The 26,501-nt window shown below is 38.6% G+C and overlaps 1 protein-coding gene and 1 long non-coding RNA gene across 2 annotated transcripts; one reads left to right on the top strand and one right to left on the bottom strand.

Annotated features, from left to right (window-relative positions):
- Window positions 558-26,088, top strand: LOC109840488 (diacylglycerol kinase 3-like). Its single transcript, XM_020409161.1, is given in 12 exon segments — window positions 558-1,075; window positions 1,463-1,585; window positions 1,764-1,898; window positions 1,978-2,063; window positions 8,078-8,165; window positions 16,128-16,203; window positions 17,259-17,341; window positions 22,030-22,096; window positions 22,964-23,054; window positions 24,256-24,343; window positions 24,701-24,817; window positions 25,597-26,088. Coding segments are annotated over 12 exon segments (1,452 nt in total). The 5' UTR covers window positions 558-733; the 3' UTR covers window positions 25,753-26,088.
- On the bottom strand, window positions 6,088-7,917 carry LOC109840489. The gene is made up of 2 exons (XR_002246929.1): window positions 6,979-7,917; window positions 6,088-6,422 (listed from the first exon to the last, which is right to left on the bottom strand). It is a non-coding gene; the product is annotated as an uncharacterized LOC109840489 (long non-coding RNA).

Raw genomic sequence — 26,501 nt, 5'->3', positions numbered from 1 at the left:
TAAAATCAAAATAATTAGGAATTTTAGAGAAGAATATGAGGTTCATGTTAGATAGATTAGAATATTATCCAAGACAAGCATATAACTAATAAATAATTTAGATTTTGAAAGTTAAATAGATTAGAATAACAATGTAATAGACAAAAAGGTGAAGGGTAATATTGATCATGAAATATTTTTTAAAATTAAAAGGAGGTTAGTAAATTTGTCTCTTGGGCGGGTTAAAATTAATATATATTAATAAGATATGTAAACATATTACCACAATTTCCTAATAAATTCGTAATCCTTCGCCACCGCTAAAATAAAATTAGTTAATCCTTATATTAAAAGCATTACTTTAAATTGTAATGGATAAGGATAAATAATTTCACATCCCCTATTTCACCTACGCATAAGCTGTTTGCTGTTTTCGCCTCACTGCCAGTGAAAATGGAAAAGAACATCCCTCCAACTCTAGATCTCAGCCTACTTTGCGTGTTCCGTGTCACTCTCGTTATTTCCCTGCTTTGTGTATTTTGTATCCAAATTCCTAGTCAATATTCAATCAGCCAGCCGCCTGCCTCCCAAACTTCAAATTTCAAAATAAATAATTAAAAAAAATCCCCCCAATAAATAAAAGCATCACCAGTACACGAGCTACAAGAAAAGGCAAAGAATAGAATAACCCCCCAATCCCCTCGCTGGACTTAAAACTCCCATTCATTTCGAGAAACCGACAGCGTTGAAATCGATGGAGTCATCTCCGGCGACGGAAGGATCGACGGCGAGGACGGTGGCGGCGAGATCATCGATCTTGGACTCGGTGCGAGCGTGCGGAGTGATCGCCGGAGCTAAGATCGACAAGGAGGAGCTGAGGCGGCGGATCACGATACCGGAGTACTTAAGGAGGGCGATGAAGGAGGCGGTGATGGAGCAGACGACGTCGGCGACGGCGAGCAAGGCTGGGGTCGTGGAGGAGCTCGGCCAGGAGTCGCCGGAGGCTCCGATCGTAGTGTTCGTGAACTCGAAGAGTGGAGGGAGGCACGGGAAAGCTCTGCTGGAGAGGCTACAGGAACTCATGGGAGAGGAGCAGGTATTGAATTTCGTGGTTACTCTATTTTGTGAGATTCTTGGACTTGGTTTCAGTAGATTTTGGAGTCTGGATGTGTTTGAGAATATAAGAATTAGGAAAGTGGCAAATTTTGTATATAAAGATTAGTAATTTTGATTCTCTCTGTCTCTAGATTGCTAGATCTCTCTTATAAGTTTGTAAGTGTTTAGCTCTGTGAGCTTCGGTTTGCTCTTTTGAAGCTAGGGCATTCAAGGACTAGGATCATCAACAGTGTATTTAAATAGTTTGAGCCTTCTTTTTATGCACCAAGAATAGTCAAGCTGAGTCCAAGCAAATGAAGCAATGCAGAAAAATGTATATTTTTTGTGGTTTGGTACTGAAGCTACAAAAATTTTATAAATGGTGCAGGTTTTTGATCTCTCACGTGTGAAGCCTCCTCAGTTTGTTCAGTTTGGCTTAGGTGTTTTGGAGCAGTTGGCCGATCTTGGCGATGATTGTGCAAAGAGCGTTCGTCAGAAGCTGAGGGTTGTGGTATGTCAGCATAGAAGTCTAATTTATCGTGTTCTCTTTATCTGTTGCTAAGAGATGATGCATTTTCATCATCTATGTGGACGTTTTCATATTATGAAATTCTGAGTATGCTTGTGCCCTTAATTGTTGGCGTGTGCTGTAATTAACTTTCAAAGAACTTTTTGGTTCTACCTTGCAGGTTGCCGGTGGTGATGGGACTGTAGGTTGGGTATTAGGGAGTCTTGGAGAACTTTTTGAGCGCAGAGAGCCAGTTCCTCCAGTTGCTATTATTCCACTTGGCACGGGCAACGATCTTTCGAGGAGTTTTGGTTGGGTAAGGAGCTTTGCAGTTGCCTCGGTTTGATTGCTGCAGTTGCAAAGTTGATAGTGGCTAGCAATTTCCTCTTGTGTAGGGTGGTTCATTTCCTTTTGCATGGCGATCTGCTGTGAAACGAATTCTCCAAAAGGCAAGTAGTGGTCCTATTTGCCGTCTTGACAGGTAAGACTTATCAAAGTGCACAGTGAATTCCTTTTGTGCTAGAGCAGATTATTATTCTTTACGCCAACTGCGTCTTAAAAATTTGCTACTGGCTATCAACAATGCATACAATTACTCATTTTATCAAAAAGTGAAAAACAGGAAGAGCTTGAATACATTCAACTTCGATTGAATTCCCAGTTTTAGCTATGCTTCTTTTTTCAATAAACAAGAAGCAAATCTCTGTCTGTACCTTGCAGCAACTTTCCATTCAACCACTTTTCTTTTGTGGAATCCACCTCCAGTGACGCTGACAATACAAGTTACATTTTGGATCCCTGACATGATTATGCATTTTATTTCACTTTGGCATTGTTGCGGAATGCTGACAAGTCCCTTTTTTTGGTCTAGACATACTGTCCACCTTTGGCTGTCTTATTGTGGTACTACTAAGGAAGAACTGTTTCCATATGCAGGGTAACAAGTTCTACTACCCGTGATTTGGTTGATAAATGAAAAGGATACCACTGGCACTTAGTGATATACATTTGGTGTAAGACATAGAAAATTGTCAAAATTTAGATGCAGGGAAAAGGTTTTTCTCCTTTGTTAGTGGTGGGTCATAGACCTTTGTATCCAAAGAAATCAGCAAATGATGACAAAGTTAACTGAAGGGGAAACTACCTTAGTTATTATTTCAGATCTCATCACAAAGTTTTAAATTAAAATTGGCAATCGCGACTTTATCATTTGTGGAAAATAACCCGCACCATGCCAAACTTTTCTCTAAATGGTCCTTTTTGATAATCATGGTTTGAGAATTTTCTATTTCTAGATGTTTGATTTGTGACTGAGTTATAAACCAAATCCAGTTTGAAAATGGTATTGTATGGACTTGTTGGTGTCTATTAGTTACAAATTGTAAGTTGTGATTGCTAATGCTTGTTTGAAATCTGCATTGGGATCTAAGTACTAAAGTCTAAAATGGTTCTCTCTTGGTTAGTTTTTGACTTAATTTTCTTGCATATAGTGGACATTTTCCTTAATTTTCTTGCTTCTAGTTTGAAGTTTGACCCATCCCTATCAAGTTCATTCTTATCTTTATAACCGTTACAATTCCATAAATTTAGCATTCTGACTAATTGGCAGTCAGATTTGGGAGTATGAAGTGTGAAGCAACTATTACTTTGTACATTGTTTTATGTCACCACCCTAACTCCTGTCTTTGTCTTTTATGATACTACTATCTAAGTAGTTGATACGTGGTATTTACTAGTTTGAGGACTGATATTTATCGTAATATATTTAGATACTTGTTGCTTAACACCTGCTTTTGTTCATACTATCATCATCATCCACTAAGCGATAGATGTAGTTGCAACTGTTTCAATATCTCTGTGGAAATCAGAGAAGATGATTTATTGATATGGATAGGAGAAGCCCAAAGAGGCTATTTATAAGTACAATGCATTCCGGATTCAATGTATCTAGACTACTTTTTCTCACAACTAACAAGATCTCCTAGATACTTGGAAACAAATGATTCTAACAACTTGATCTTATAGATCTTCTATAACCTCCTTTCTAACTTCTTTGACACTCCTCTTCAAGCTGGAGCGTAGATGTTATAGAAGCCGAGCTTGCCCATAAATGTGTGAAAAAGTTTTGGAGGCAATGCTCTTGTGAGGATATCAGCAAGTTACTCATTGCTTCGAACCGAACATAAGAGAAAGAAATTACCTTCTTCATCCATTCATCACAGACAAAATGACAGTCAACTTCAATATGTTTGGTACGTTTGTGGAACATTGGATTCTCAGTAATGTATATGGCAACCTGATTATCACAATGGAGAGGAATGAGAGTTGGTAAATGATTGCCTAAATCTCTTAGAAGAGACCACAACCATATGATCTCAGAAACAAGGTGTCTAATAGCTCTGTACTTGACCTCTGCACTGGAACGAGCAACAACTGATTGTTTCTTGCTCTTCCAAGATATCAAATTTCCTCTACAGAATACAAAATATCCACTAGTGGATCTCCTATCATCAGCAGATCCTGTCCAATTAGCATCTGAATATCCTTGTAGGCTCAAAAATTGCCAGGTTTGAAGAGAAGGCCTTGATCTAGTGCTTTCTTGAGATATTGTAGAATGCGGATAACTGCTTCCTAATGAATGATGGTAGGAGCATGCATGAATTGGCTGACCTTGTTGACTGCATATGCAATGTCCGATCTGGTTATTGGCAAGTATATTAGTTTCCCAACAAGTCTCCGATACTGCTCTGGATCAAAAAAATGGAGGATCAATTGTGAAAGTAGATAGCCTAACATTAGGGTCTGTAGGCGTGTCACTGGGTCGACATCTTAGCATTCTCGTCTCAGTAAGAATATCAAGGACATATTTCCTGTGTGAAAGGAAGATATCATCCTTAGTGCGGGCAACTCAATACTGAGAAAGTAACGAAGTGGACCAAGATTCTTTGTAGGAAAAACATGTGATAGCTGTCGCTTGATGTCTGCAATACCCTATGAGTCATTGCCAGTAATAATAATGTCATCTATATATACTAATAGAATCATAATGCCCCTGCTCCTCTTTTTGGTGAAAATATAATGATTTGCCTTATTTTTAGAAAAGTCATAAGAGCAGATAGCTTTTCCAAACTTTTCAGACCAGGCTCGAGGAGATTGCTTAAGCCCGTAAAGTGACTTTTTGAGCGAACACGCCAGATTCTCCCCCTGTTGCTCAAAACCAGGTAGTTGCTGCATATATACTATTTGCTCAGATTTCCGTTAAGAAATGCATTCTTGACATCCAGTCAATGAAGTGGCTATGATCGACTGGGTGCAATAGAGATGAGTACTCGTACTGAGGTGAGCTTAGCGACATGTGAAAAATCTCGGTATAATCAACTCCATACTGCTGACTACCAAGCGAGCTTTGAGATGCTTGATCGTATGATCTGGATTGTACTTCACAGTGAATACCCAATGACAACTAACCATTTTACTACCCGGTGGGAGACTAACTAACTATCAGGTATGATTTTGCTTTAGAGCTTGCATGTCATCTTCCACAGCTGCTTTCCAACCAAGATGCTTGAAAGCTTATTGAACATGTTGAGGTATAGAAATAGAATCCAAAGAGGAGGTAAAAGTGCGAAAGGATCCCTTCAGTTTATGAGAGGAAACAAACTTTGTAATAGGATGATGAGTGCAAGTGCGTTTTGGTTTACGAAGAGCAATTAGAATATCAGTTGTGTTAGAGATATTACCAATCAAGGGAAGTGATGTGTCTGAAAGAACTGTAGAACAAATATCGTTGATTGTCCTGTCGATGTTACCTTTTCGTTTTCGTACATAAACCTGCAGTGGTTTCTTTGGTGGAAAATCTAAGCTCTCAGCAATGACCCTCGATAAATCTAAGGAAGTCTGATCATAAGGAAATTTTGACTCAAAAAAGGTTCATTTTCAAACAAATGACACGTCAACTGAAGTAAACATTTTCGTACTATTGGGAGAATAGCAAAAGTATCCTTTTGATAATCTTGAATAATCGAGAAACACACACTTGATGTCCTTAGGATCTAATTTATCATTGCCGGATCCGAGAGCCTGAACAAAGCATGTACAACCAAAGACACGTAGTGGAATAGGAAATGCCTCTTGATGCGGAAAGACAAGGCTAAAGGGGGAGGCATGGTCAAGTATAGGACTTGGCATATGATTGATCAAAAAACAAGCAGCGAGCACATCAAAACTCGAATAAAATTTTAGAACTTTCATTTCAAACATTAAAGATTTGTCTGTGTTTAGCCGGTGTTGATTTTTGCACTCTGCCACTCTATTTTGTTGTGGAGTGTAAGCACATGAAGTCTGGTAAATAATCCCATGTGGAGAAAAAGTTTTAAAACTCACAAATATATTCTTTAGCATTGTCAATTGTTTAAGAGTAATACCAAATTGAGTTTTTATTTCATTAAAAAACACAGTGCATACTTTGAACAATTCAGAATGATCTTTTAATAGAAAAATCCATGTCATCCAATAAAATCATCAATAAATATAACAAAGTGGCAATATTTGTTAAAAGAAGGAAAGCTTACTGCCCCCCGGACATAATAGTGGATTAAATTGAAGAAAGCTTCACTACGTTTATTGACACGTTCGGGGAAGGAAGTTCTATGATGTTTACTTAACTCACGACTCACACGAGAACTTAAAAGTAGACTCACACGCAAGGATGTCCCATGTGTCAATGCCACAATATAAGATCTGTACGAGAACTAAGGGCAGAAGCCGAGTATGGACTATCCAAAAGATATAAGCCATGTTGTTCACGGCCGGCTCCAATCACTTTCCTTGTCGCAGTATCCTGAAAAACACAATGAGAAGGGAAGAATGTCACTGAATAATTTAAGTCTTTACAAACTTCATGAATAGATAATAGACTATTAGGAAAAGTAGTTTAACCCGTATTACAGATTTGAGAGAAAGATCAGGCGTGAGAGTAATATTTCCTATCCCTTCAATAGGGACAGGTGAACCATCAGCAACACGCACATGAAAGTTATCAAGTGGAGAAAATGATGAAAGAGATAAATGAGACATATGTTCAGAAGCACCTGAATCAATGACCCACTAATCACTGATGAGGTGAAACATGACAAGCATTACCTAATTGAATTGAGTTACTACAGGGTTTAGATAGTAGCTGTTGGTAGGCTTGATATTATTCATCAATAACATAACCCGAGAGGAGGAAGTCGCACTTGATGGTGCCACAGTCGATGTAGAAGAGGAGTAAGAAGTTGTGGAAGTAGAGGAAGAAGTCTCCATGGAAACAAGAACAAAAAAAGGCGATGATCTCCAGCGATAAAAATACTTAAGAGCAGACCTAAATAAGATCCGTGATGTTGAGATAGAATTACCACATCTAGCAAATCATTATGATGCCCATGAGAGACAATCTGTGTCGTCAATGGGATCGAAGGCAAATGTAGTGCTCATGTCGATATGAATGAAAATCTGGAAGCAAAGATGGATGTAGTGGGTTGAGTTGTATTTTGGATGTGTTTGAAGTGTGTTGAGATTGTATTATGGCCATTTAAGGTCAGTTTGAGATCTGTTTTAGGTTTCTTGAGATTTGTTGGGATCTGTTTGATGTGGTTTGAGCTGCTAGAGTGCTGGAGAGGGCTGGATTCAGGTCATACGTGGGGCTGCATGGCAGAGGAAGGGCTGTGGGGCGGAGTTGAGGGCTGCTAGGGGCTGGCTGATGGGACTGCAGGTCAGAGGCGGGCTGAGGGCTGAAGGGACTGCAGGGCTGCTGGTGAGAAGTTTTTGAGGACTGTTTGGAGCATCTGGGAGCTGTGGCAGTGGTGATGGCAAGGGTGACAGGGGTTTGTGGGGTTTTACGTGGGTCTTTGGCAAAGGAGAGAAGATGGTGTGGTGGCAGTGGCAAGGCAAAGAGGTGGTGGTGGAGGTGGGAGTAGCTGGAGTAAAAGGTGGTGGTGGTCGTAGTGATGGGTTAGGTTATAGAGAAGAAGAATTTGATAGGAGTCGCTAATACCATGTGGAAATCAAAGAGGAGGATTTATTAATATGAATAAGAGAAGACCAAATAGGCTATTTATAAGCACAATGCATTCCAGATTCAATGTATCTAGACTACTTTTTCTCACAAGTAACAAGATCTCCTAGATACTTAGAAACAAATGATTCTAACAACTTGATCCTATATATCTTCTATAACCTCCTTTCTAACTTCTTTGACAACCTCATACTTTATGCTTTCTTAGTTTCTTGTAATCGCTCTAATAGTATATTAAATTGTAATCCAAGGATCACTATCCTTGGTGATGACGAACATTTTATAAGCAATGTGATATGTCTCTTTCCTCAATCTGCAGATTAAGCAGTTCATTTTTAACTGCGTTGGACTACTATTTTGTGCTGATTTCTTTTGAGCCTCTGTTCAAGCATATCAAACATAGATCCAGTGCTTATGAAAATTTTATTTTCGTCATGCAGTTGGCATGTCTTGGTCTCGATGCCAGCAGGAGAAAAAGTCGATCTACCATACTCTCTTAGGCACATGGGAGAATGCACTTTAAATGAGGTTGCTACTGAGCCTTCTACTCATTCTTCTGCACTATATTTTCATAATTATTCCCATTACCTTGTTAATTTACATTATGGCTTCATTAGAAGATGCTGACACGTGTTGTTGCAAACTCTCTTTCAGCTAAAATGTATAGTATCTTTTAATCATGTAATGTATGTCACCACATTTCTCGGTAAGCTTATTAGCTGCAGACGTTCAAATTAATGCAGGTATTATTTAACTGGTTAATGGTTGCACATGTCTGGATATGTTAAATTGGGATAACTTATGGCCCAAGATCTAAAAAGTCCATGCTTACGGGTGGAGGGCTATTAATCTGTTATTGCAGCTGGGGAGTAAGACTAGTTAGGCCCTTTAGATATTTGATTGTAGGAGCTGAGAGGAAGATTCCGAGATTCTCTGTGACAGCCTGTGAAGTTAATTTAGTGTTCATCGACAAGGGTCATAGTCACTTGTCAAAGGCTGCAAAAAATTGATATAAAGTTTTGAAATCTTAGTATTTGTCTTAATGTCAGTTCACCTTTATTGGAGTCGGTATCTAGAGGTTTCAACAAGTTTAGTAGTTTTAGATCAGTGCTTGAAGCCTTGAATCCTTTAATTTAGGAAGCAAAACAACCCTTTACCTCGTGCTCAATATATCCACATAAACTATGTCATAATATATCTCCTTGCTTTGTCTCTAGCTCTGAATTCATGCTAGGTCTTTGCTTCATTCCTGGTTCGTGATCAACAATTCTAAAGTCTTATTGACCTTCTGTTGAAACTATTGCTTCAAGTCTACTTCCCCGAGTGGTAATACATTAGATGAGCTGTTGTTTGTAGGATTATTGCCTCATTTACCGACCTATGCAACCTGAAATTCGAGCCCTTGTAGTCTTGTATTCTTTCCTCATAATAGGATTCTTGCCTTTTCCACTCTCGAAGGACTTCTGCATGGGAGAGTTTGAAAGACAATGTTGGATATTATGAGAGCATCATTTCAAAATAGGTGAATTCCACCTTGTAATCTTATAGAAACCACCTATAAGAATAGGGTCATTCTATAGAAACCACATTTGATCTTCAAATTTATACATAAATCACCTTTAAAGGAACTTTTGTTTTAATCAATGACTTGGACCCACTTTTCAGTTAATTTTTTTTTTACAGATAAGGATCATCTCTCTAATATACTTGGTACTTGACACTAATTATTATACCAAAACTGAAAAACTTGGTTTAAAAGTGAGTCCAGGTGGTTGATTGAAACAAAATACCGTTTAAAAGTGGTTTATGTATAAATGAACAACCAAAGGAGAATGACCCTATTTTAAAGGTGGTTTCTAGGATAAAACCCAAAAAGTAATATACATTGGTTTAATGTTCATAATTTAAATTATCCGGGCACCAAATATGAAGTATTCACATCACACTATCTCTTAGTTCTTGTCTACAATAAGGTCTTAGTTGTTTATCCCTTTTGATACTTGCCAGAACTCCAGTATGGTTGTGTTTTCACGAATTACATAGGAAGTAGCTTGATTGTCATGATTCATGTCCATGCATTGAATTAGCATGTGGTCTAATGAATTGTTTCATCTTGGTAATTTAATACTTTATTACCTGCACAATCTATACTATTTCATTAAAACAATTGCCTTTGGTTTCAGGAACACTATAAATTGTGAATAGAAACCCTAATCTTATTAATGAGATAACATGGGCTTATATAGGCCCCCTACTAACACATCTTACAAATAACCCCCTCAACTATCCTAATATGTCAACACTCCTCCTCAAGATGGGCGAAAGATATCCACTAAGCTCATCTTGTCACATCCTCTAATCATATCTACTGAGTTAAGTCCCTTAGTCAGACAATCTGCTGCCTGGTCTTTAGTTAAAACATGATTTAACTCCAGTAATCCACTGTCCAACTTCTCTTTGATGAAGAACCTATCGATCTCGATGTGTTTGGTTCTATCATGCTGCACTGGGTTATTATCGATACTGATGGCTGACTTGTTATCACACCACAGCTTCATCTTTGCTCCTTGATCCAATTTCAGCTCCATCAGCATACTCTTTAACCACAACAATTCCGCGATTCTCAAGACCATAGCTCTATACTCTGCTTCAGCTGTTGATCTCGCCACCACTGACTGCTTCTTGCTCTTCCACGAGACCAAGTTGCCTCCTATAAAGATACAGTATCCTGAGGTGAACCTCCTGTCATCAGTACAGCTAGCCCAATCCGAGTCACAATAACCCTCAATGCTTATATGTTCATTCTTCCTGAATATCAGCCCTTTTCCGGGGGCACTCTTTAAATACCTAAGAATCTGGTACACTGCGTCCATATGATCATTCCTCGGATCATGCATGTAGCGACTTACCACGCTTACTGTAAAAGAGATATCGGGACGTGTGTGACTCAAATAGATTAACCTGCTCACCAGTCTCTGGTATCTGTCGCGATCAACTGGCTCTCCAGCCTCAACACCCAGCTTGAACTTCTGATCGATCGGTGTAGTTACAGGTTTACACCCTAACATCCCTGTCTCTTTGAGAAGATCCAGTGCATACTTTCTTTGGGAGAGAACAATCCCCTCAGCTCCTCGAGTTATCTCTATCCCAAGAAAATATCGAAGCAAACCAATATCTTTTACCTCGAATTCCTTACCCAGTCTCACTTTGAGTTGGGCAATCTCCTTCTCATCATCTCCTGTAATAATCATATCATCCACATATACCGTCAGCACGGTAATGTGGCCTCCACTTCGTCGAAAGAACACGGTATGATCATCGTTGATCTGTTGGTATCCCATACCAATCATAGCCCTCCTGAATCTGTCAAACCAAGCACGAGGAGACTGCTTCAGTCCATAGAGAGACTTCTTCAATCTGCAAACATTTTCCACTGTCTGATCTGTACCGAATCCTGGTGGTATCTCCATGTATACCTCCTCCACTAGATCTTCATGAAGAAATGCATTCTTCATATCTAGTTGGTGTAGCTTTCATCCACCATTTACTGCCAGAGAGATTAAGGTCCGAACAGTGCTCATCTTTACCACCGGTGCATAAGTCTCATCATAATCGATGCCATATGTCTGACTATACTCTTTTGCCACCAGACGAGCCTTGTAGCGTTCAACTTGTCCATCTGGATTCTGCTTCACAGTAAAGATCTACTTACATCCAACTACTCTCTTTCCTTCTGGTAGTTTTACTAGCTCCCAAGTGCGGTTCTTCTCAAGAGCCCCTAGCTCCTCGTGCATAGCCGTTTTCCACTTTGGGTTCTTCTTAGCAACCTGTCAATTGTTAGGTACAGTAACAAAGTCCAATGATGCAATGAATGGCCCATGTGCAGGGTGGATGTTAGAATATGATACAAATTGGGTAAGATCCTAACCATATCTATCGGGAGGATTTTCCGCATTACTACGAGTAGTCCTCCGTACTGATATTGGTGTGGGAGAAGTAGGGAGAGGAATGTTATCAGTAGGGAGAGGAATGTTATCACCTTGGGATAAAACTGATGGTGGTGTAGGTGTCTCAGGAGTCGGGGCAGGCGTTGGCAAGAGACTTGACAGCACTAGTGGCACTATAGGTACTGTTCCTGCAATTTGCTTTCCCTTCCTACTATAGGTTAATAGCTCCTCCTGAACCGTGGGCCTAACACCTCTTGTCTCATTTTTCTTTTCTTCTTCATTCTCCTGCTCCTCCTCAACCAATTCCCCCTCCCAAGGACTCGATACAGAAATAGATTTCTTCACATTGTTCATCGATCTCTCACCATTCTCCTCTTCTCGCCTCATACTTCTAGTATTGGGCGAGTTACCAACGGATGAAGTTACCTTCCGGGTGTAATATGGCTCGAGTTCTCGAAAGTGCACATCCATGCTCACAAACAACCTTTTCTCCACTGGGCTTCAGCAAACATATCCCTTCTGAGTAGCAGAATATCCCACAAAGATGCACTTCACAGCTTTAGGGGTAAGTTTCCCGACAGATGGCCTGTTATCCTTCACAAAGCACACACAATCAAACACTTTAAGTGGAAGAATCCCACCATTCTCTCTCTTCAATGTCTCACACGGAGACTTCCAATCCAGCACTCTCGAGGGCATTCTGTTGATTAGCGCTGCTACAGTTAATACTGCTTGCCCCCATAATGTTTCTGGGATATTCATAGAGATCATCATGCTTCTAGCAACCTCTAAAAGATGTCTGTTTTTCCTTTCCGCTACCCCATTCTGAGCTGGTGTGTATGGACAGGTTGTCTGGTGATGTATTCCCTGAGCTGACAAATATTCTTCAAACGCTCTGTTGGTATATTCTGTCCCATTATCCGACCTCAATACCTTCACCACTGCTCTGTATTGAGTCTGAACATTCTTATGAAAGTTTTGGAAGCACCCAAACACTTCACTCTTATTCTTCATCAGGTATAACCAAGTAACACGAGAGAAACAATCAATAAATGTAACAAAATACTTGTATCCATTCATAGAACTTGTGGAACAAGGCCCCCAAACATCTGAATGTACCAAGTCAAATGCATGAAGAACTTCTATGACCAGAACTAACATAAGAGCTTCTAGTAAGCTTTCCAAACTCACATGCATCACACACAAGTTCCTGTTTATTTGCTTTCTCAAATAAAGAAGGATACAATCTACTTAAAACACTAAAGGATGAGTGTCCCAAACGCTGGTGATGAAGCATTAACTCACTCTCAACACTCATTTTAGATCCTACTCCTGCTTCCTCTACGACTGACACCAATGCTGAATCCAGTCCTTCACGATCCAGATACCACAGTCCATTACGTTATGTGCCAGTCCCAAGTCTCCGCCCTGTCCCCTTCTCCTGAAAAATCACATTAGGAATATCAAAAGAAACAATACATTTTAGTTGGAGGATGATAGAACTAATGGACAAAAGATTGACTAGAAAGGAAGGAGCATGTAAAACATTGGACAAAGTTACAGAACCAGTACAATCGACTGTACCCTTACCAACCACCGGCTGAAATGTACCATCAGCTGTTTGAATACTATCAGGCGATGCTAAGTGAGTATATGATGAGAACTCACTAGCATTACCTATCACATGTCGAGATGCACCGGAGTCGACTATCCATTCTGATGATCTGTCGAGAGACATAGAAGCAAGAGCATGTATGTCATCAGTACCTTTGGTCGGATGAGCATAGGTAGCAGTGTTGCCTCTGGCGAAAAACGAAGTGGATGCCTCCTCAGTCCCACTCCTCAAGTCTCCATCCCCTGCTACTTGCTGCTTCCTCCTGAGTATCGCCAGGAGAGCATGATCCTCCTCAGTAAAGACCATCTGAGTTTCTTCTTCCTCTGCTACCATCAGATTTGCCCGGTTCCCTGCTCTTCCACCTCGTCGACCCCCACGGTCACGACCACGACCACGACCTCCGAACTGTCCACGTCCACCCGAATCTCCGTCCTTGGGTGGCTTGGTGCAAGCATACCTTAGATGACCCACCGCATTGCAGTTGTAGCACTGTCGAGTCTCTCCCCTAGATCCAGTGTTGCTAGAGGCTGCCAGTGCTGACTTCACCACAGGAAGTCCACCTGTCCCCGCCTGCAGCCTAATACGAGTCTCCTCCTGGATCATAACAGAGACAGCCTCCTCAAGCGTGGGAATCTTCGGATGAGCGAGCAGCAATGCAATTCGCTGAGCGAACTCTGATGTCAATCCCTTGAGGAAGACCATAGTCCTCTCCTGTAGGAAGGCCTCCCGCTCTTTACATTCCGGGTCCTTACAGTTCGCCCGAGGTGAGAAGTGATCATAATCTAGCCACAGACGCTCCAGCTCTGTGGCATACTCCTGTACAGTCCGATCTCCCTGGACTGTGGCGTCGATTTCTCCCTTAATCTGGAACACCCGCAGGTTATTCCCTACTCCATCATAGGTCCTCCTCAACTTCTCTCAGACGTCCTTCATCTTCTCAATGCCATCAACTGTGGCGGCGATCGACTGGACCAATGAGTTGAGGAGCCAGATATACACCAACATGTGAGTGGACTTCCACTCATCTCGTCCTTCCGAGTCCTCATCCGGCTCTGTCGCCTCTCCTGTCAGATAACCCTCCAGGTTCCCCCCTACAAGGGTGTATCTCACCCGTCGTGACCAGCTCAGGTACGTACTAGGTCCATCCAGCTTTAGATCGATTGTCGGAAGCTCCAACTTCTTCGATGGTTTTGTCGCGCTCTCACCAGCTGACAACTTCATTAGCTTCATCAAAGTTGACACCTTCGCAGGGTTCGACTTCTTGATAATCTCCTCCATCGAACAGGCTGCAGACCCAACACCTGGTCACCTACTCTTCCGACCCTTGTTGTGTGCAGTAAAAATTTCGGCAGCACCTCTGCTGCACAACAAGAGTAGGATCGCAAACAAATTCTCGTTTCTCAGAGAAAACAAGAACAAAAAACAGTTATATATCTCATCGATGTGAGATATATACTCTTCTTGTCATCAGTTCGAGGACTGAGTCGAGGGAATCCATGCCAAACTCTAGGTCCGACATGGCGTAGCAAAAAAAGGGGGGGGTCGGGGTCTGAGGGGGGCTGATCGTGGGGGGGTGGGCTGATCTTGGGAGGGGGTTGGTGATCGGCAGGAGGTCGGGGGGGGTTGCAGGGGTGGGGGGGGCTGGCAGGGGTACGGTTGTGAACAGGGGCTGCAGGGGGTACGATTTGGGGGGTCTGCAGGTGTTGGGGGGGAGGCGGAAGGGGGTCTGTAGGTGGGGGCGTGGTGTTGTGAGCAGGGGGTCGTGGGGGGCTGGTTGTGAGGCAGGTGTGGGGGGGTCTGCAGGGGGTTCGTTGGGGAGGGGGGGTCTGCAGGTGGTGGTGGGGGGAAGGCGGAAGGAGGATTGCAGTGGGGGATCCGCGAAGGGGGGGGGGGAAGGCGAAGGGGGGGGGTGGGGTTTTGGCAGCTAGGGTTTTGCTCTGATACCAAATTGTGAATAGAAACCCTAATCTTATTAATGAGATAACATGGGCTTATATAAGCCCCCTACGAACACATCTTACAAATAATCCCCTCAACTATCCTAATATGTCAACACTATATATGTCAGTCATTTAAACTCTCCCCCTTGAAAGCAACTGCTTTTCATCTTTTTTTAGCTTTCATGCTATTATCTATTTTAACTGATTTGCTGTTTAGATGGTTTATCTTGGAAATTGTTACATATGTCATATGTGTATCTTTTTCTCTCTAATCTGCATAGAAACGGGTGCGGATACTGGTACGGTACATGACAAATTTGTGAAAGTTAGGGCCTGGGGACACAACTGTATATATGTATGTATATGTTTATTTATATGCATTAAAATTAATACTTCACAGGAAATCAATATTCATCAAATGTTATGGGAATTAAAATTGCTCAAATTTTTTTACGTTTCTATCTATATAGATTATAAATTGGACAACAACTTGATTTTGAACTATATACCAAACTACACTTTAAAATCATAGTTCTTAATTGGGTATGGGTTGAAGTGAATTTGAACCATGCCCAATGGTTTTCAAGACCTAGATGTGTAGTGTAGGATATACGTCAAATAAGTGTATGACGAGTGTTTTCAGTTATAACATGTATTATATAATTGAATACACACTCGAATTTATGTATGTATATATTCAAAGAGTGTCCAAGAAGTTTGGGTGAGGGTACGGTTATGTGTGTGGTACGGTTATGTGTGTGGTACGGATATGGCTTCATAGAAGTACCCAGGTAAGATAGGACTTTTCTTTTAGTTCTTAGCTCACAATGAGATAATAATATTGGTGGGTGTTCTTTTTGAATAGGTATTTGGCAAATCATAATATTATCACAATGTGTATGCTATAACATTGCAATACTAACTGCTTTGCATCACATGTGTAACAACTATTTTTTTATTGTTTAAAAAAGTATCAATATTCTTGCAGGACGTGGTGACAGAAGGTACTGTTCCTGAAAAGGTTTTATGCTTTGAAGGGGTCTTCTACAATTACTTTAGCATAGGTATGTGCAGGCTCTGACATTGTTCTTGTGCATAATTTTTAATTTTAATGGTTTTGTCGAAGTCTCCCGTTTCATGTATTTCTTTATATGCATCTGTTTCTCCTGAGTCATGGTAAGGAGTTGGTGCTGTAGTAAACTGCAAATTACTTTGATACATGCTCTGTCGATGCAGTCTATGACTCATACATGCCCTCTAGCGCTAGTTGAGACTAATGATACCTTATGAGTTTAATTGCACTAAGATCATTCATTTTTCTTAAAAAAGGCTAGTGAAATGGAGAAGTCATATTTAGGCTGCCTGCTTAGTTCTTGACAGCGCCTTGGCGAATATAGGCCGCTTACGTGGACTCACCACTTCAAAAAGGGTTTATTGCCCTCTTGAGCATAACAACAGGTGAAGAGAACAAGTTAGGTTAGAATGAAACGGATCAGAAATTGGTCCAGGTTTATTCAGATAACATGGCTAGAATAAGGTTTTGAATCTTTCAACAAAGTCCTTCTCTCGGTACTAAAAAGTGCATACCTACCACTGGGCTTTAGCCACTATGTTCGGTGCCCTGAAACGTCTAGTACTTTCTAAAACATTAAGTTGAGCTGTAATTCCAGTTAATATAGTTCTAGCGTACATTGACTTACAACCTTGGGAGGCATTAATGAACAAATAGTCATTTTTAACCAGTCTCATCTGGAGGAAATAGTCATGTTGTCTTCTCTTTTAAATGCAAAGTGGTTGATTGTTGTCTATCTTGGTTTGAAGTTGCACTTCCCCGTGTCTTTGTTGTTGCAAAGTGTTAAAAGTTACTAGTTTATGTTGACAAGGGATTTGGGATTATAACAAATGAAGCTTAACTTATTTTTTGAACTATTACGCAAGTGTTTATTATATTTATATATTAACTTTTGTCTATTTTTTTAAAGAAGCTACTGCCTGATTAAAATTTAACTTAGTTTGTTGTAGCCATTGGACTTTTTTATATATATTATTTCATAACTAAAGTTCTTTGCTTGTGAGTCTTCTTTTAGTTGGTACACATAAATAATGCAGTATGTTGTAGGAATGGATGCTCAAGTTGCTTATGGCTTCCACCATCTGCGTAACACAAAGCCTTACCTCGCTCAAGGACCAGTTTCTAATAAGGTTTGGATCTGATTGATTCTGATATGTTGTCCATATAAAAATTTCTTTTTTCCAGTTTCCTTACTACAAATATAAATATGTATTATCTTTTATCAAAAATATATAAATATGTATTATCAATTCATCATACACACACACACTCTTTATAATCTTCAAATGGTTTTAGTTTCTTGTACGGACTTTTGCTTCTCTATAAAAGTTATTTTTGATAATTTTCTAGAACCAGTGCCTTTCGTCTATGTTTCATTGGCCTATACTTTCCATACAACATTTTGGATAAATAAACAGTCTAGTGACGCTGTGAGGAAGAACATAGTGGATGTTGATTAGTTTGTTGATCTCATCAAAGAACATAGCGGATGTTGATTAGTTTGTTGATCTCTTCTTCATACTCCTTTGTGCTAGAGCTTCTCTTTTCTTTATGTTGGTTATGCTAGGCTTCTTCCAAGTTATTGCCTTGTTTCATTTGTTATTCTCTGATTTTTTGGTATCTATGACTTAGAGATCTAGTGCAGGGTGGGCTATAATGTTATGGTAATTTACTACATCAAACCTATGAAGCACGGACACACATAACATGAAGCCGTGTCGTGTCCGTGTCGGACACACGTGTCGAACACACGTATCCTATGTATTTTTTAGGATTTGCCTCGTGTCGGCGTGTCGGATGGCCGTGTCGGATCCGTGTCCGTGCTACATAGCATCAAACTATTGATCATGCCTTTTTCATGCAGATTCCTTTATTATCACTTACAATTTAATCTTTGATTTTTGTCTTTAGGTTGTTTGCATTTTTTTCTAGTTATTCAAGGACCTTTTACTTAGCTTGAATTATTTTAAGGGAAAAATGTGTCCATGCCCCAAAATGAGAAAGTTCATGTGACCCGCTTCCTTGTATTTTGGCCCATGTAATTCAGTCCTAAAAAGTACCATTTAATATTTCAAGGCCCCTCCACGTCAGCAGTATAAAAAAAGAGATTGTATTTTGAAAAAAACTCGAAATTACCCCTCCACTTATCTTCCCCAAACGTCTGGTCCACAAAATACATGGAAAATCACGCCCATTAATGCGATCTGATGAAAAAAAATAGAGGAAAATTTCCCGCCCTTTTTTGAACTCTATCATGAGCAATAACTCATGTTAGTTCTAAGTTATTTAATGTTAGTTCTAAGTTATATAATGTTAATTCTAACTTATTTTATGTTAGTTCTAACTTAGTTCTATTTCATGTTAGAGCTAATGTTAAGTAGAACTAATATAAATACTTTAGGCTATTTGGTCTAGTGGTAAACCTTATTTTATATTAGTTCTAACTTAGTTTTAATTCATGTTAGAGCTAACTTTAAGTAGAACTAATATGTTTATACCATGTTATAGTGGTTATGTTAGTTCTAGTTGAGCTCATGTTAATTCTGGTGATTCTCGTGTTAGTTCTAGCTGATTTCATGTTAGTTCTACTTCCAGCTAGTGTTGGTTCTAATATAAGCGTTAGTTCTAATGTCTATATTAGTTCTAGTTGAGCTCCTGTTAGAACTGACACGATACCTGTTAGAATTGATACTAGAGAAGCTAGAACTAACACATCATCAAGTAGAACTAACATGGCGTTTAGACCTAACAATTACGCTAGAACTAACGACTTAAATAAATTAGAACTAACACGATACCAGTTAGAACTAACACTGGAGAAGCTAGAACTAACACATCATTAAATAGAACTAACATGACGTTTAGACCAACCAATTATGTAGAACTAACAACTTAAATAAATTACAACTAACACGATATCTGTTAGAACTAACACTAGAGAAGGTAGAACTAACACGGCATAAATTAGAACTAACATCGCGTTTAGACCCAATACTTACGCTAGAACTAACGCATTAAATAAATTAGAACTAACACGATACCAAATAAATTAGAACTAACCACATTAGTTCTAATTTATACAAAGTTAGTTCTATTTTATAACAAGTTAGTTCTAATTTATACCAAGTTAGTTCTATTTATACCACGTTATAGTTCTATTTATAGAACTAACACGATATCTGTTAGAACTAGCACTGGAGAAGCTAGAACTAACATGGCATAAATTGGAACTAACATGACGTTTAGACCCAACATTTACGCTAGAACTAACACATTAAATAAATTAGAACTAACACGAGCTGGTAAAAATTAGAACTAACATGAGCTGGTAAAAATTAGAACGAGTTGCGATAGAACAAACATGAGCTAACTCTAGTTATTTATGTCATTTTTTAAATTCTATCATGAGCTAACTCATGTTAGTTCTAACTTATTTTAAGTTAGTTCTAACTTATTTCATTTTAGTTCTAATGGCAAGTAAGAGCTAACTTTAAAAGTGGAACTAACATTAATACTTTGGCTACTTGGTCTAGTGGTAAAGCTTGGTAATTTGGAGAGGAGGTCAAGAGTTCAAACCCCTACACATACAATATATATTTAAAAGTCTTTGATTGGGCCTTGGACCTTGGGGCTCTTTATTAGTTCTAACTAATTTTATGTTGGTTCTAATGACAAGTAAGAGCTAACTTTAAGTGGAACTAACATTAATACTTTGACTACTTGGTCTAGTGGTAAAGCTTGGTAATTTGGAGAGGAGGTCAAGAGTTCAAACCCCTACACCTACAATATATATTTAAAAGTCTTTGATTGGGCCTTGGGCCTTGGGGCTCTTGGGCTCTTGTTAGTTCTAACTAATTTTATGTTGGTTCTAACTTGCTCTTTGTTAGTTCTAACTCACTTAAAGTTAGTTCTAACTTATTCTTTGTTAGTTCTAACTCACTTCATGTTAGTTCTAATTTGCTCTTTGTTAGTTCTAACTTGTTCTTTGTTAGTTCTAACTCACTTAATGTTAGTTCTAACTTGCTCTTTGTTAGTTCTAACTTGCTCTTTGTTAGTTCTAACTTACTTCATGTTAGTTCTAGTTCTAATTCATGTTAGTTCTAACTCGTTCTTTGTCTAACCCACTGCATATTAGTTCTAGTTCTAATTCATGCTAGTTCTAACCCACTACATGTTTGTTCTAATTCTAATTCATGTTAGTTTTAGGCTCTTGTGCTCTTTGTTAGTTCTAACTCATTTTATGTTGATTGTAACTCACTTCATGTTAGTTCGAGTTCTAATTCATGTACTTATTTTCACCAACATAAAATCTATAGACAATTGGGAGTACACAAGCTCATACCTGATGTAGTTACTTTCACCATCCTTCTCAAGGGAATGGCTGTGCAAGGAATGTTGAAGGAAGCAGCAATAATTTTCTTTCAAATACTAAAGAGGGGATTTATGCCAGATGCCGTAGCATACTGTAGTTTGATCGATTGCTTGTGCAAGCATGGCAATCTAATTGTTGGGTTTAAACTTTATAAAATGATGCTTAACAATGGTGTTCATCCTGATATTGTTGTTTATAATGTTCTCATAAAGAATGTAGAACGAACAGAACTAACATGGCAGCGAACAGAACTAACGTAGGAGATAACAAAACTACCATGAAAACGGGTAGAACTAACGTAAGAGATGACAGAACTAACATGAAAGCTGGTAGAACTAACAGTCCAGTCCTCAGAACTAACAGTCCAGCCTTTAGAACTAACAGTTCAGCCATTAGAACTAACATTTTAGCCTTTAGAACTAACATGACAGCCCTTAGAACTAACATTCATAGTTCTAATTTTCCTTGTCCTCCCTTTCAAATTCATAGGTTCTTAGATTCTTTAGTCGACTTTTAATCACATTGTCTTTAATTTTTAGCTAAATGTCGATATGCCTGAAGATTCAATGTGAGCTTTTGAAAATTTCTGCTGTTAATCTCTTATATAGAACTGTCAATTACCAAATCACACAAGAAAAAAACATTAAAGGAAAACCCAAACCGCTGTTCAAGAATCCAAGGAGATCCCATTTCAATTAAATGAAAGAGAAAAACTACAAAAACCCAATATCGATTCCCTTCATAAATTACAAGAAAACAAGAGCACTATCTTGATTAAGACATTGATTTGGGTAAAGATATTCCGTAACTTAGAAAGGGGAGAACAACGATGCATCAGACCAAAGTTCTGGGCTCCGTCAGCTCGCGGTCCCACTGGACCATGTTCCGTGTTTGTCGTTGAACCCGCGTTCACGAGCTGTTTCCAAGATGACTTCCCGACCTCCGACTCCATGACCACCGTCCTCGCCTTCGCCTTCCACGACCTCCCCAGGGTCTGATTATTTTCAGTGGCCATGACGGAAGTGAGAGAGAAGGAGAAGTTGAGAGAGAGAGAGAGAGAGAGAGAGAGAAGAGAGAGAGAGAGAGATGGGATGAGGTTAAAGGGATGGGCGCAGTTACCAAGCTCAATCAAATCAAAGGGTAAATTTATAACTTTTGTTGGGCTTTTCTCAGGGTCCGATATTTTGGGGGCCTTAACACAAATATAGTGTGTATTTGGGGCTTATACACATGTGTCAGAATACAAGGGGGCGGGTCACATGAACTTTCTACTTTTGGGGCCTGGACACATTTTTCCCTTATTTTAATATATTTAAGAGATTGTATCCGCAAATTTTATCTTCTCTAGCTTATGTTTCTCAGATTTTATTAGATTTCAAATGCTTTTGGAACATTATTATTGTTGTTTAGCATATGGAGACTTGATTCGAGTTTTTCTTGTGCCAGTTGATTTATTCTTCTTATAGCTGCACTCAAGGATGGTTCTGTACACCTTGCCCGAGGGTAGTCCCAGGTTTGAGTTAGTCGCCCCCTCCCGGATAAGCTGTTTATTGGCTTGCTAGAAGTTCAAAGTTTTCTCTCCTTATTCCATAATAAGGGCAGGTTTTTGATGGTTGTCATTAGGCACTGTATTTGCAATTTCTTGCGTTCTGTTTATACATGATTGCTAAAACAATGTCTTCAACGGTGTTAAAAGATGTTAGGTGGACCTACTATGGGACCTGCTGCTTAGGACCTATCCACTTAAGCATTATTCCTTTTGAAAACAACTAATAAGTGGAGAAAAGGGCCAACAATCAAAAGGAGAGAATTATGGAAATAATTGAAAATCAGGGAAAAAGTTAAACTAATGAATATCTGCTATAATTACTCTGGTATGCAATAAAAGAAGAAGAGAGCGGTAGAAGTACAAGCAGCAGCGGCGGTAGCTGGTAGAGCAATGGAAAAATCTCCAAATATAAGGATGTTGGTTCCCAAATTTTTCCTCCAGAAAGTTTCTCTTTCTTGTCAATGATAGACTTAATGTCCTATCTGTCATTAAGATTGGGAGAAAGTTGGGAATGGCTAAAGGTTTCACTCTTATACAACTAGATCCATGTATGTCAGCCAACTCAGGACATTCTGTGGAACGTGAAATGTCCAATGATTTGCTGTTTTCTTTTACAATTCTGGTAATTACAGGAGATACTCTGTTACATCTTCTAAAATGTATTTGTTTTCTGGTATTTTGTACTTGTTTTTATCTGTACTAGAACATCATTATCCTTTTTATTTTATCATATCTTCTGTTTCCTTTCCATGCCAGTCCTATTGCTTGTGAAAAGAAATTGTACTTCTGACTGCTAGCCGGTGCATTAGTTTGTTCAAATTTGATTTCTAGAACTTTGATGCAGGGGACTCAAAAATATTCTGCGACTTCATATCAAAAAGGTCAATTGTTCAGAATGGGAGCAAATCCCAATCCCTTCAGAGTATGTACAAAAATTCCTTAAATTTTTTTATGGTGGAATATTTTTCAATTTTATTTGCTTTTTGCCATGCCTTAGAGATGACACTACTAAAACTTATCACCTTTTCTTTCATCTACAAACTAATAGGTAGAAGAATTTGTAAGAATTCTTCCTTGATTGCATGATGAGCAAAAAGGATTTAGTATTAGTACCTACTAACAGCCATTCTGTGGTACTTCACCACCATTCTGAGGGTTGACACAAGGTTAAGAGTTGCCAATCATCCTTCTGCAAAACCCTCCAAATTTGGAGTTATGGGATTGAGTTTGATGATTATGGTGGTTTGATGATCGGTCTTGTGAAGATCACAAGTTATGTTTTTAATTGGGTTAGTATTTTACATCTTTCCGCCATCATTCTTAAAGACCCCATCGGCTGCACCAAAACTCCAAAGTTGTGCTGATGGTTGAGGGGTATAATTTTGTATTCTAAAATACCCTACGTGTTGAAGGCTCTTTCATGGTAAAAAAAAAGACTCATGCAGTAACATCATTTATTGAGTTATTTGTATATATACCCCTTAAATCATGGGTATTTGCAAAAATACCCTCCAAATCTTAGTATTTGCAAAAACTAACCCTCAAATCATCAGCTGTATGAAAAAATACTCCTAAAATTAACAAAGCATCAAATTGGTGCTAAAAAATTGACTATTTTGTTGATAATTTTTACATTGCGATTACAAATTAGCTTATCAAAGTTGATTAATTGTTTTGAGGGTAATTTTTTTTTCAAAATTGATGATTAAGGGTAGTTTTGCAAATAATGAGATTTGGAGGGTGTTTTTGCAAATACCCATGATTTAATGGGTAAATATATATATATGTAAATAAACCTTCTTTTTTTAAAAATCAGTATTAATTCCTTTGTCAATGGGACTCAGGTTGCTATGTTACCATGTTAAAGACCTTGCCCCTGCACCAAAAATCCGAAGTTGTGGTGAGGGTTTTGAAGGATATAATTTTGTATTCTAACATTTTAAAATTGCTAGCTATGTAAGGTGTTACTAACTTCTTCTCCTTCATTTTTTTTTTGTTTTTTTGTTTTTTTTGTTTTGGGATATCAGGTGTTCTAACTTCTGAGTAATGCATCATTCCTAGAGCTATTCTCTCTCTCTCATAACATGATTGTTAAAATGTTTCTTCATTATTTTTCTTTGCAGTGTTAGGTCAATAGTAGCATTAAATCTTCACAACTATGGTAGTGGGAGGAATCCATGGGGTCATCCCAAGCCTGAATATCTTGAAAAGGTGTGTACATATCTTTTTGTTCCTTCTCTTTTTAACTGATACCTGTTTATATGATTATTTCCTTAATGTTTCTTACCCACGTACCTTCAAAGTTTATTTGAATTTATGGTGGAAGATAATAAACAAAAAAGAAATCTAGCCAAACTATGACTAATATTAGAAGTATTGTTTTCTTTTCTTTGTCCCTTCTTTTTTATATTAATGACGTTTAGTGATGGCAGAGTTTCGGCCATCAATGCGCATTATATCTTAATGTGTGACCAGTTTCATCAATATCTGCTTTAGTTTTTGATATAATTATTTTCTTTTTACCTCTTTTGGGTTGTGTATAGTCACTTCTTCTTTCTTTTTTCTCAGAGAGGCTTTGTTGAGGCCCATGCCGATGATGGTCTGCTTGAAATTTTTGGTCTGAAGCATGGGTGGCATGCCTCATTTGTTATGGTTGAACTCATTGATGCCAAGCACATTGCTCAGGTAAGACAATTATCTTTATGTAGGTACATCAATTATCTTAGTGTCGGTCTGGATCCTAATACCTTCATGGATTTTAGACTGTGTTGTCAGGGATTCAGGAGTTTGATGGGATCAGCATATTCCTATTGATAGTTTGAACAGTCCCTAACAATAATAAAATGTTTTATTTTATACCGTCTTATCTAACAGGATATGTTTCTCAGTGTCTGCCATATCCTTTTCAATACTCTGTTGATTTTTTTTGCTGTAATTATGATGTGCATGACCCTTTTGTTTTATAAAATATTACTCTTCCTAGTAGTTTGTGATCTCAAGTAGATTGAATTATGGATGCTGCATGTGTGATTGACTTTAGGATCTAATGAATTGTACAAAGATTTTGGTTAGGCGGGTGAGGTTTTCAAGAGATAACTGAGCTTGTCTATGTCAATTCAAATTATGATTTAAGAAATAGTTGGGTTTAATTTGAGCTCAGACCTGATATGGAAACAGCCTGGATTACTAGAGTTCTAATATTTACTGTCCTATAACATAAAAACACTAATCCTTTTTAGTTGTCAGTTGTAAAAATCTAATAGCTTCCTTTTCTAACAAATAAACAACATTAATATGCATGTGAATATGTTTAGTATGTACATGTTGGCATAAGTTCTATGATGGTAGTAGTTTTTATCGGTTGGAAGTTGTTTTGGGCTATTAAGTTTCGCCTAACATTAGCCCTTGACATGATCTAACTTTACTCATGTTCCATATTTTGGCTTCTGATGTCTCTTTCTCAGGCGGCTGCAATTAGGTTGGAGATCAGAGGTGGGCGGTGGAAAAAGGCTTATATGCAAATGGATGGCGAGCCATGGAAACAGGCAATTAATGAGTACTCAACTATCATTGATATAAAGAGGGTACCTCATCAATCTCTCATGATAAGCGGAGAGTAATTCTTGCGTGAACTCATCATCAGATTGAATTACATATTTAAGCAAGGAAGTTCATGGTTCGTGTGAGCTCCTACTGAATTAGACACAACTACTGTGTCACTTGATGTTACTGTATTTTGCTAGCAAAAAGTAAGTTTATGAAGTTTAATTATTCTTTTTAGACGTAAGTTGATTAAGAGGGCTGAGGTCATGCTCCTGTATATTTTATATGGATGGTGAAAATTTATTGTATATATTATGCAGCTGGTTTTCTATGGAGCTTCATTCTTTTCCAAATAGTTATTGTATTAATATGTGGTTGTTTAGTCTATTTGGAACAAATTCTCCTTTCCTCATCTGATATTGGTGTCATCTGTTGTGCGACGTTCTTTTTTTTTTTTTTCATGTAAGATTAGCTAGTTCTTTTCAAATTGCTCAAATGGTTGCTCACGTTTTTTTTTCTCCTTCTCTCTGTACCAATTGTTCAAAGATTTGTTACACTTGTTGGTTTATTGATGGGACTCAATTGGTGATGGCTCTAGCATCTTGTGCGTTGTCTCAGCTTTGTTAGAAGTTAAAAGTATGTGGCCTAGTCATCGAAGTTTCTGCGCTCATAAATGAAGAAAAGTGTGCAACAGGCTTGAATTAATACGAAACCGTACAGAAAATTATCTGAAAATACAAAACCGCACAGTAGACTATCTGAAAATTATGCTTTTCATTATGCTTTTGCTGGATTCTTTTCGCCTAGATCTATTCATTGTTTTTTC

Source organism: Asparagus officinalis, chromosome 5, assembly GCF_001876935.1.
Source record: "Asparagus officinalis chromosome 5, Aspof.V1, whole genome shotgun sequence".
Classification (NCBI taxonomy): domain Eukaryota; kingdom Viridiplantae; phylum Streptophyta; class Magnoliopsida; order Asparagales; family Asparagaceae; genus Asparagus; species Asparagus officinalis.
The sequence above is the reverse complement of the archived record's forward strand: the minus strand, read 5'-3'. Positions and strand labels throughout refer to the sequence as shown.